This window comes from Culex quinquefasciatus, chromosome 1 (genome assembly GCF_015732765.1).
Source record: "Culex quinquefasciatus strain JHB chromosome 1, VPISU_Cqui_1.0_pri_paternal, whole genome shotgun sequence".
In the NCBI taxonomy this organism is placed as follows: domain Eukaryota; kingdom Metazoa; phylum Arthropoda; class Insecta; order Diptera; family Culicidae; genus Culex; species Culex quinquefasciatus.
In genome coordinates, this window is record NC_051861.1 from 101,931,443 (window position 1) to 101,942,983 (window position 11,541).

The 11,541-nt window shown below is 36.5% G+C and overlaps 2 protein-coding genes across 2 annotated transcripts in view; one reads left to right on the top strand and one right to left on the bottom strand.

The window, feature by feature from the left end:
* The window catches only part of LOC6042689 (nose resistant to fluoxetine protein 6), a 53,029-nt gene extending 43,660 nt beyond the window's left edge, over nt 1–9,369 (top strand). Inside the window, exons 7-10 of the mRNA XM_038259212.1 lie at nt 2,100–2,226; nt 5,093–5,282; nt 5,339–5,487; nt 8,961–9,369. Of these exons, the coding sequence (XP_038115140.1) occupies nt 2,100–2,226; nt 5,093–5,282; nt 5,339–5,487; nt 8,961–9,179 (685 nt within the window). The 3' untranslated portion in view covers nt 9,180–9,369. The remainder of the gene's footprint in view (nt 1–2,099; nt 2,227–5,092; nt 5,283–5,338; nt 5,488–8,960) is intronic.
* Nucleotides 9,278–10,533, bottom strand: LOC6042690 (EP300-interacting inhibitor of differentiation 3). Its single transcript, XM_001870676.2, has one exon. It carries the CDS (start codon nt 10,414–10,416, stop codon nt 9,490–9,492), a length of 927 nt encoding a protein of 308 aa, XP_001870711.1. The 5' UTR covers nt 10,417–10,533; the 3' UTR covers nt 9,278–9,489.
* Nucleotides 10,534–11,541: the final 1,008 nt, after the last annotated feature.

Below are 11,541 nucleotides of genomic sequence, written 5' to 3' on the forward strand. Positions count from 1 at the left end.
TTAATAAATGAAAATATATATTATGAACATTTTTAAAATCACGAACTAGGGGAAATTCTCGTATGTTTGGCAGGTTAAGCTCTCGCTTCTAACTCCATCCAAAAACAGCTAATTTTGCAAAACTTATGATAGAAACTTGCTTGCTCACTTCTTATTGAGCTATTTATCACTCGAATTAAATGCTGTTCCCCTACTTTTTGGAATTTTTCAAATGTTGGGCAAGATTTTAAAAATTTCGCTATATTTTTTATTGAAAAGAGCAGAAAATTTCACACAATTTCAATTTTTTCACATTGAAATCGAAGCATTTGTTTTGAGATATCGTTGCAAAAAACGAGCACTTGTGGGAATCACCTCTTCGAAAATATTTTATTTAATAATTGGTGACACTGTTTTAAAAAAATGAAAAGCTGCGACATTTTCAGAAAAGTACCTTAGAATTATTTAAAACAGGTGTATTTTGTCAAAACTTTACTCAAATACTTTTTGATTTAATTTTGTTTATAAATTGAAGAGTTTGGTAATTTTTTAATATACGTCATTAATTTTTTAAAATCACCTCTTTTTAAACATTTATATTGATTTACTTAGATTTTTTGTCCATTCTGCAATATTTTTATAAAGGTTGCATTTTATGTCCCCAAACAAAGTCATGTTTTTATTTTGAAATCAATATTTATTGACAAAAAGTGAATTTAAATATCATCAAGAAAGAAAAATCCGTTTATCATTTTTTATATACAGCCCTCAACCGTACCTACCAATTTGGTAAAAAAAATGAAATCGTTCTATTTTTCAAAAGAATCCAACTTTTAAATTATCACATACCATTTTTTTATGGACAGTTGCGAAATTTGTTTGGAAAATGATATGGACAAATTGATTAAGCAAATTGGCTTCTTTGGGCATACGGAAGGCACTCTGAAAGTTTTGGCGAGATTTAGAAAGGAAAAAATGGATAGCCGAAATCTCAAAGAATTGCTCTTTTGATCGATTGAGGACTTATTGGATAGAAATTGGAACGTAAAATCGATTGCCACAATTTATTTATTGTTAAAATTTTAAATTGTTGTCCCTTTTTGTTTCAACATGAGCAGTTTCTTAACAAGATTATGGAAAAGACTGAACTGAAAAAAAATTCAAAAGGTATATTCTTCAAAATAGTTCATTCTTGTATCAGTGATTTTTGGTGTGTTCATTATTTCAACAGTTTATAAGATTTTTTTACAAATCAACATATTTTAAACTATATTCTTTCAAATCAATTTGCTTCTTGTATAATTTCTTTCTGAGTTTTTTCATTCGTTCAAACATCAGCTTTTTGGATGGCTAAAAGAAACCATTTATTTATTTCTCTCCAATTACTTTATTTTCATTTCAATAAGCTCTTTAATGTTTTTCTTTAAAAAAATAGGGACCAACAATTTATTATTGCCTAAACTTCTAAATAGACAAACCATTCGAACGTTTTGTCTTTTAGGCTGTATCGAAAATACTGCTTCAAGTTACGGCTAAGCCTTAATTTAAGTCTTCAATTTACTCAGATTTCTCATGAAAAATATGCTTTGTGGCAAATGTTAACAAAACAATAAAACCCAGAATCAAACCCAGAGCTGAGTTGAGAATTAGACCATACAGCAGAAGATTTTTTTTTCTGTTTTTATGGTTCTTGGTCAATCTGTCCTTGTTTCATATGAAATGTAAAATCTTTTTAGTTTTAGGGGAACACAACTTATTTCGTTTCCTCATGTAAACAATCCCAAATAACACATCAAGCATCCGACACACGTTTAATCCTTACTTCCTAATTGACATCAAATGACTGCAAACTGCACTCTAAGTATCACAAACTGCTGCACTAACCGCGGATTAGTTCAAGAATTGCTTATTCCTATCGCATCCCACTAATTACGGTCGGTTAGTATTTTTTCTTTCTTGAGACATGTAACATGCAACTCTCCGAGGCCTGACCGCACGTCCCCGCCGTTAGTTATGAGCCTCGGTCCTAAATTACCTTCTAAGTACACATATTAATGCCATGCTTTACATTAAAACCATCCTCCCCATCATCGTTTTGTATTTTGCATTTTTTTTTTCAGCGTGAAACAACTGTTCGACACGGCCGACCTGATGTACATCATTCCGTACTACCGGTTGACCGTTTACCTGATGGGCGTTTTGCTGGGTTACGCGTGTCGTGTCTACAAATCGCACCGTCTAACACCGGTGAGTATACTCGTCAGCGCCGTCAATTTGCGGGACACTAAACACAGCCAGATTCGTGGCTTTGGTCACGTTCTGCATTTGCGAGACGGGATGGGGGGGGGACTCTTTGGAAGAATTTTTTGATTCGTGTTTTATATTCAAAGCAGCAATTGAAATCACATTTTGATTCTTTGGAGAATCGGTAGTTTTTATTTTTCATAAATATCATTTCAATTATTGTTTCAAAGCATCTTAGCTCATTTAGTAAATCGACGAGTTTTTGAATTTACAGTTAATTAACTATTGAATATTTAGTTATCCTTATTTAAAAAATTCCAAGTAGGGGAACTATACCTTTTCTCAGCCTATTTCTATTATCGGCCTATCAGCACTTTGATCATGAATTACAGCTTTCATAAAGTGTTTTTGACTGCTCCAAAGTAATAAATAGCTCAAAGAAAAGTGAGCAAGCAACTTTACATAGTTGATACATCTGAAAACGGCTTAGAGTGATTAAAATGGGTATATTTCCTCTCAGAGCCGTACCTAGGGTCCACGGCGCCCTTGGCGAAGCATCAATTTGGCACCCCTCCAAATTTTTCATCATTTTGATATGTTTACTTATATTTTCAGTGATTGCTTCAAAGAGTTTTAATAATATAATGGTAATTGATTGAATAAATATAACAGCTAAAAAATCCAACCACAATTTAATTCTTTGAAGAATATTCAAATAAATGTTTTATTATTTTTAAACTATTTCAATCGATTTATATCTTTCCAATACAGATAGGTTGTAACGAAAAGGTGCTTTAGAATTAAGAGCAGCAAAGTGTTGTTTTATCGTTTTAAACAGAATTTAATCTGACCTAGCTTAAATTTCATTGTATCAGCATTTTCCTGCATTCCTGAAAAAATAGTATAACTGATTAGAAAATGGACTCATTTTCAAACTTGTTTTTGGATGGATTCCTTTAGAATTTATTTTTGAAAACAATATTTCTCTTCTCTGTGACTGTGTTTTTTGATTATATCAATCAATCAATTCCTAAAATTTGTTTTTTGAAAATTCATAGCTTCAAACAAAGGCAATTTGTTTTTACCTTTTTAACACATTGAATTTTTTTGTGTTTATTTTTCGACATCTAAAGTTTCTTAAAATTTTGTATAAAAACCATTACACTCAAATAGAGGGTGACGAGCGGGAATTCCCGGGAAATCGACCATTTTTGGACTTCTCGATTCCCGGGAAATTTGGTAGAAGCAAACAAATAAAAAAAATTGAAAATTCGAAATTGTTCAGAACATTGGGTGTTCAATGTAAGATGTTCAAGTTCAAATGAACCAATGCTTCTCTTATCTTCTAATTCAGAAAGTGTAAATTTTAACTTATTAAAAATTCCAATAACTATAATTGGGAAAATTTAAAATAATGTGGACCCCAAAATTAACCTTAAAGCATACTTATCAGTTAGCCACAAGGAGAAAGTCTATTTTTTATATTTTTGTTTATTATTTCTAAGAGTATAATTTTCATATCCTCTTTCAATCATAGCAATTCTTATAATCCATTTTTTTTTATTCTTATTATTTTAATTTCGCTGTATCAAGGTAATTTCCTTTTTTGATGTCATGGAGTAATTTTGTGTTTCGCTTAAACCACAATATTAAATTATATCTTAGAAAAAAACTCTGGAAATCTTTGTAAAGTCCGCCAAATGTGAACATTCGGGTTTTCCGGATCACTATTTCTTCAATGCATATTTACAGTTTTAAAAAAGAAAAAAAAAATATTAAAATTTTTGTTTTGAGTCGCTATTTATTATATTGTAAAAATCCCGATACTGGGAAATTATATATTAGCTATTTTGTTATTTCACAAAAATCTAATAACAAGTTCATACAACAAGTTGTATTGCAAATTCAGAAAAAAATCAAGAAGTAGATCATAGTTCCCAAAAATAATGAGGCTACTAATTAACGTTTCATTAAATAAGCATGAATAAATCGTAACTGAATTCATTGAAAATAATTTAACTTTTCTTTATACATTACTGGCACTATTGGCATAGTTATAAACACTACCAGGTCCCGGGAATTCCCGGGAAATTTCCAAATTCAACTCTCGGTTCCTGGGAAATTGAAAATCTCGAGAATAGTCACCCTCTACACACAAAGCTTTTAGAACCGTTTGTGTAAGTGTAGATAAGCAACTTTATCCATTCCATTAAAACATAACAAAACAAAAATTTTCCAGGAAAATGTTACTAACATTCTTCAAATTATTGACCCTAGAAGCAAAATTAAAACTGGTGAAATTTAAATTGAATTTTATATACTGTAGTTGGAATATAAAATCTCTAGCTATTTCAAAGAATTGTTATAAAACCCTGAAATTTTTGCCACTTGAGCGCCCCCTTTGATAAATGAATTGAGAGAATTTAATTTTAGATTTAATTCTGGTACAACTATTGAAATAGTTGATTTTGGCGCCCCAAGTGTTATAAGTAATATTTGAAATATTCCGACCAAGATTATCGAGTTATTTTGTAGTCCTACTTTAAAATTTGGCGCCCCTTTTGTTCTGAATACCTTTCTAGGATTTTATAATAACATGACAAATTTGTACAACCATCGTTTTCGGCGCCCCCCAAGGGCTGGCGCCCTTGGCGGTCGCCAACTGCGCCAACCCCTAGGTACGGCGCTGAATTTCCTCTATTTTTTTGATGTCATAATTAAGCAGAAAATCACCGATTTCTTCGAGAACTCCTCATTTGCGTCACAAACCCATTCTTCGAAATTGATTCACAAAAAGTAGGATTGAATAATTTGGAAGTGACTAATAGACTTTCTAAAAATCATCATTTTTTTTTCGTTTCACCAACAGAACCAACTCCGGCTGGGCTGGTACGCGACCAGCATTCTGCTGGTGTTGGCCTTCTTCGGACCGGCCCCGATGGGATCCATCGACTACCAGTACAATCCGCTGCACGCGGCCAACTACGCCGCCTTCTCCCCGATCGCGTGGTGCATCTTCTTCGCGTGGACCGTGTTCGCGTCCCAGCTGGGATATTCCAGTGAGTTGAGGGAGATTTTATTTTTTTTTCCATAAATGACCGTATTTTTATCGCAGATAAACTAATCGAGCTGTTCTCCTGGCGGGGATTCCGGGTGACCACCAAGATATCGTACGCCATCTACCTGACGCAGTTCCCGATCTTTTTCTTCAACGTTGGAAGGGTACGGTCGGCGACGCACTTTAACTTCGTTTCGATGGTTTTGGTGAGTAAAAGCCGAAGGATCTGTTCATATTTTGTACCATTTAATTAAAAGGAGTAATTTTCTAAAATTTCGGTCATTCGACTTTTTTTGTGTTTCTTATCTGGCTGAAACTTTTTTGGTGCCTTTGATGCCCAAAAAAGCCACCTTGCATCATAAGTTTGTCCATATAATTTACCATACAAGTTTTGCAGCTCTCCATACAAAAATGATATATTAACATTCAAAAATGTATATCTTTTGAAAGAGTTGTTGGAAAATGCATTAGGCCGATGCAAATATTTAAAAAAGTTTTTGTCCCTCGGCCCTGGCCGAGGTCAAGGGGGGGGGGGCAAAAAAATAAAAAAATATAAAAATTTAAATAACAAGCCATAGTCTTCACATTTAAACGAAAAAAGTGTTTTAAAATGCATTTTACACTAGTTCAGTTGTTTTGCAATCATTAGTTTTCAAAAAATCTAAGATCTGACAGAAACAAAAATTGTATCGAAAAAAAAGATTTTGCATCGAAAATTTTCAAAAAATCTTAAGATTTTTTAATAAACCCAAACATACTAAAAATGATTTTACACGCAGGAGAATGTATTTAAATTTGATTTCAGCTGGTTGCATTTTAGTTTTCATTGAAATTTTGAAGTTTATTGTAAAAATATTTTTTTTGCCCCCTGATTTTTCGGGACAATTTTGAAGGGGGGTGACAAAAACTTTTAAAAATATTTGTACCAGCCTTATACACTAATACAATTAGTTTACAATCATTGGTTTTCAAAAAATCTATGTTTTGAGGAAAAAATAGTGTTTTGAGAAAAAACATTTTTTTTGCGGTGCTGGACGTGGATAATTCACTAAAACTAAACATTAAACACCCCCTGATATGATTTATAAAAATAGAGTAGTACGGGGCAAAGGTACGCACCGGTCTTTTTGATACATAATCTTTACCTAAAAAGCTCATATTCGGGGTTTCGACTTGTTTTAGAGTAAATTTTATGCGTTTACAAAAATAAAGTGAAAAAATTATGTTTGTGAAAATTATTGAGAAAAGTCACTTTTTGACAATTTTGATCTAATATTTGAAATTTACAAAATAAGGTTTACAAAACTTCAGGTTCACGAGATCTTTGAAACCATTTAACTAGTATTTAGCCTAACCGATTTCTAACCATTAAAGATTTTTTGTTTCCCAAAAAGAAATTTGCGGGTCAAAGGTGCGCATTAAAATTTCCATCCATTTTTGTATGGAAAAAAAATCAAACACATTGGAGAACTTTAATTTTTGATAGTATTGATTTAAAATCATTCAACAATAGTAGGGGAAATCTGGGTGATGAATAGAGAGAATGCGTAACGTGATTTTCGATTGATCCCACTTTGTTCACATCTACAAAGTAGGAGGCTGTTCAAGCACAAGCATGACTTTTTTCTTACTGTTAAATGAGCTGTTTTATAATTAGTGGTACATATATGTTTTATATTGTCTATTTTTTACTTATATGCTGTGAAATTGTGTTTTTTTTTCAAATTTCGATCGGTTAGAATATGTTTTTCTTTTTTACGGGTGACCACGAACTGCGGCGAGAGTGCCATTCTGCGTTGTTGCAGATAAATTCTCTGGCTTATTATGCAAGGCGAATTCAACAAACAGATAAGCTTTTCGCTGAACAAGTAGAGTTTTAAACAATTGAGACAGCTTCTGGATGGATATAGCCGCATCGACTCCATAAATAACTCCAATTCATAATTATAAAAAATGACGATCTCGCTTTCAACTTTCTTAAGATTTATTGACTTCAACTCCAGGTCCTCAAAAGCCACAAATTTGCCATTCTCGCGAAAAAAAAAACAAAACATTTTTCAATGATCGATAACAAATACTCTCTACTTTTGGCGAACAGTAAATTGGTTCCACTTTGACAGTTCAAAATTGAGGCCCTTTTTGCGAACCACTATTCAGCACCCAGATAATACCTTATTTTACGATTAAATTTTCGATTTCTTTTTGCATTTTATAAATAATTTTTGAAAGAAATGCGCCCGTTTTTTTAACTGTGATATTTTGCCACAATTTTTTTTATAAATGATTTTTTTAAGTGTAACCTAATAAGCCTGTAATTTTCAACTGACGATATCATAAACTTGGAGAAATATTTGCAACGGCCTTGACCCAAAAATTTTCATTTTTCAAAACATTAATTTATTTCGAAAATTTTTACACTTTTGTTTACAATAATTTTCAAATTTGACCCCGCTGAATAATTAGATTTTAGAGGGCTTAACTATGCTTATTTTGGAATTCAAGCTTAATGTAGGGGAAATATACCCTTTCTAATCAAACACCTATCTTCGTCATATGGAGAGTTTGATGCTCAACTAAAGCTCCAAAATACTATTTAGGCTGTAAACTTACCAGCAACAGCACCGCCTCGAGTAAGCACGCAAATGTATGCCACTTACTGGCCAAAAAGGTCAAATTTAATGCACTTTTGATCATAATTTATATTTTGCGAGACCATTTCTCATAATTTTGGTGGCACACACATCCACACGCAAGATCAGAGGTTAACTGCTTAACGAAAGTCGCCATCAATACCTTTTAACTTTCGCTAACGATTTCAAAGCGCTTAAGATATAAAATTGCTTTCAACTACCGGCAACATGTTTTTTGACCGTTACTTAGTCACTCACTTGAAAAATAATCCCGAAACATGTAAATAATTGGCAAGCGCCATCAAAAAAACAAACGCGCAAGTCTTTTGGCGTTTCAATTTTGACCATCCATTCCAATCGAAGGCTGAAGAAAACCGAGCGAGAAGCGAAGGCAAATAAAGAACAAAGGGTGGCCACCAACACCACCAGCAGCGCTTGTGGTGTTGCCAGGAAACTTTCTCTATAAATGCTACTTTTCGTGAGTGTTCGCTCAAAATTTCATCAATTTTGGCAGCACGAAGCAGACCCAAACGAGCGTTGGAAGAAAAAAAGAACTAAGCTGAAAATAGAAAAATGGGCGTGGCCCAATGCACACGACTGATCAGAATGTGTTTTTGAAATATTTTTTTAAAATGCTTGTAAAAGGAATAGCATAACTTTTAATAAAAGTGAAAATAAACAGAAATGTTCACAAAAAGTTGCTCTACTCGTTGGTGTACTTGGTTTTACTGAATTTCAAGGAACACTCCAGATTAACCAGCATCATTCAAACAAGACCGCTTATTAGGCTTAAAATGGGTTTATTTCCCCTAGATGAAGATGCAGCTTCTATCGGATGGTGAAGTAAAACGTCGGTCCCGGTTTCTCCTGTCTCGTCAGAGGCGCTGGAGCAGAAATCCCACGTTAGAGGAAGGCCATGCCCCGGGGGGCGTAGTGCCAATAGTTTCGTTTCGTTTCGAAGATGCATGGTTTACTCCTTAAAATAAATCCGATAATAGTTCAAATTTTGTAAATGACATAGATTTAAACTATTTCTCTTATCTTCCCAGCTCGACCTCACCGAGTACATCGTAATCTTCGGGGCGTCCTACCTGCTGACGGTGCTGTTCGAGGTCCCGTTCAGCAACATCAAGAAGCTGCTGTTTGACGATGGCCACCGGCGAAGGAGTGCGACAAAACTGCCCAGAAAGGACGAGTGTGATTTCAACGAGAATAGCAACAAAACGATCGTCTATCCCTCGAATCAGACCAAGGATTTGACGGACTGATGGACGCGAGGACCGTGAGGCACGTGTGTTCACCGCAACATAACTTTTTTAGGGGTTAAGAGAAAAGAAGACGCGTGTGGGACTTTTTAGATTTTTAAGTTATTTATAGTCGTTTAATTTTTCCGAACAAAAAACAAGACAATTATTAGCTAGAGTCGTGGATTAGAACAATAAAGAGTGGAAAACAAAACTTGTAGTTCAGTTCTTGCTGCTCGAAAGCCTTACAAACTATGGTTAATGACTCGAACGAGTTGGGTAAACTCTGTGCGTATCGTAAAAGTTCAATGCTTCTTTTGGAATGATGAAATTGCTAATTGCGCTGCGACTGACTGAGAATACTGTGTTCAGCGCGATCCAAAACCAGCATCGGTTCGTCCACCTGGTACCGTTCGACGATTTCGCGCCACTTTCTCGGATTCAGTCCCAGAATGGCCTGCGTTGTGTCGCTTTTCTGCTTCCCCTGGTCCGCTTCCCTCTGGGTCGTCGGTCGAATCAACGGATCGTGGTTCTCGTCCACCACGAGCGCAACCCGTCCGTCCCGGATCAAAAAGGAAATCTGGAACGCGTTGTCCACCGTGTTCATAAAGTCCTCCGGGTCGCAAATCAGCTCAAAGTACGGAATCGGCGCGCCCCGTCGCTTCTCGAACAGTTCGTTGATTTGCGCGAAAATGACGTTCAACTTTTGCGCCGTCTTTTCCTTCTTCTGCAGCTTGTCCACCGTCTCGGGCTTCTTGGCCTGGCCGTAGTCCACCCGTTGGCGCTGGGCACGCTGGCGGGCCACCTTCTGCACCGGAGTCGCTTCCGCGTCGAACGCCCCGTACAGCGACTGGCTGTGCTTGGTCATGCGAAAGACGGAGGCGGCCTCCCGCGTTATCTTGTCCCAGTCCTGGACGCCCTCGTCGCTGTCGAACGTGGTGAGAATGACCCCGACCAGCTCGTCGTCCGCAAACTCCGAATTTCCCATCCTTTGCATCGCGGCGTGAACGACGTCATGGCTCATCTTCAGGACCTGGGCGTCCATCAGCACCTCCGTCGCATTCTCCGCCCGGTCCTTGCAGCGACCCTGGTTCTGCAGCGCGTTCGATTGTTCCATGATCTTCGTGACGGCCTCGAACGTCTCCACCGGGTCGGCCGTTTCCGCCCGGAGGCTCAGCTCGGCGCCCTGCTCCAGCAGCTGTTTGTACTTTTGTTTGCGGACCAGCCGCTCGATCTTCAGGGCGATTTCCTTGCGGTCCATTTTGAGGCGAGAGGCACTTTTGAGTAATTTAACAAGCAAATTACGCAAATTCTGATTGAAATGAAATTTTACGCAGCAACCAAACCAAAACGCTGAGCGGCGCGAAATTTGAAACACAACTTCGGTGCGACGAGGAAAAGTCAAAACAAAACGAATATGCCACAGTGGCGACTTCACTTGACAAGTGGTCGGTTTCGGAAGTAATGATGGTTGAGGGGTGCGCTGATGGATTTTTGATGCTTAATGGAGTGAGTTTTTAGTTTGCTAGAATTTTACTTTTTTTTTTGTTGATTTGGAGTTTAGTATTATGAAATTTTCACAGTTATTTTATTTTTTTGAAAAGATCCAAGATACATAACCAAATATCCTGAATCACACACAGTCTACTACTAACAGGATATCGTGACCAAAAAAACAACAAATTACAAATAACAATCAAGGCTATTTCAAAAACACTCAACAAACAAAAAAAAAATTTGTTCATTGAGTCTTTCCGAAAATCTGTATCCATGTCTGTATCTTGAGAAGGGATTTGCTGATCGATTCTGTGCTGTAAGCAATTTTTAGGTTATGATATATGGACCTGTTTTTTTTCAGAAAATTATTTTTATTAGGTCCTTTTCGGTACTGGGACCTGGTTAGGACCGAGTCGGCTTTTGTAATTGCTAAAAGTAAGAACAAGATTGTCCGTCAGGACTGAACGCAAGCGCAAAGTTTTGCGCCTGTCATCATAGCCTGCCAGTCATCGACCATTGAACAAAGCAACCCCATGCAGATTGTTCGACTGACAGTTGACGGAAAAATCGAACTGGCACAGCGTTCTGCGTTCACCACTGCGTCCAACGGACAATCTTGCTCTCAGCTTAAAGGTAAGAACAAGATTGTCCGTTCGACGCAGTGGTGAACGCAGAACGCTGTGCCAGTTCGATTTTTCCATCAACTGTCAGTCGAACAATCTTCAGGGGTTGCTTTGTTCAATAGAGTTATCTACGTGCGCATGTATTGCGTGTACGTACACAAAAAAGATTGAGGTTAAATTTTGTCTGGCCAGCAAAATCAAATGGTGCGCTAGTGTGTGTACGCGAAACGTCATAAAGCTCTATGGTCGATGACTGGCAGGCTATG

What these genes read in the sequence shown, in the direction of transcription:
- LOC6042690 (XM_001870676.2), bottom strand. Translation starts at nt 10,416, where the DNA reads ATGGACCGCAAGGAAATCGCCCTGAAGATCGAGCGGCTGGTCCGCAAA.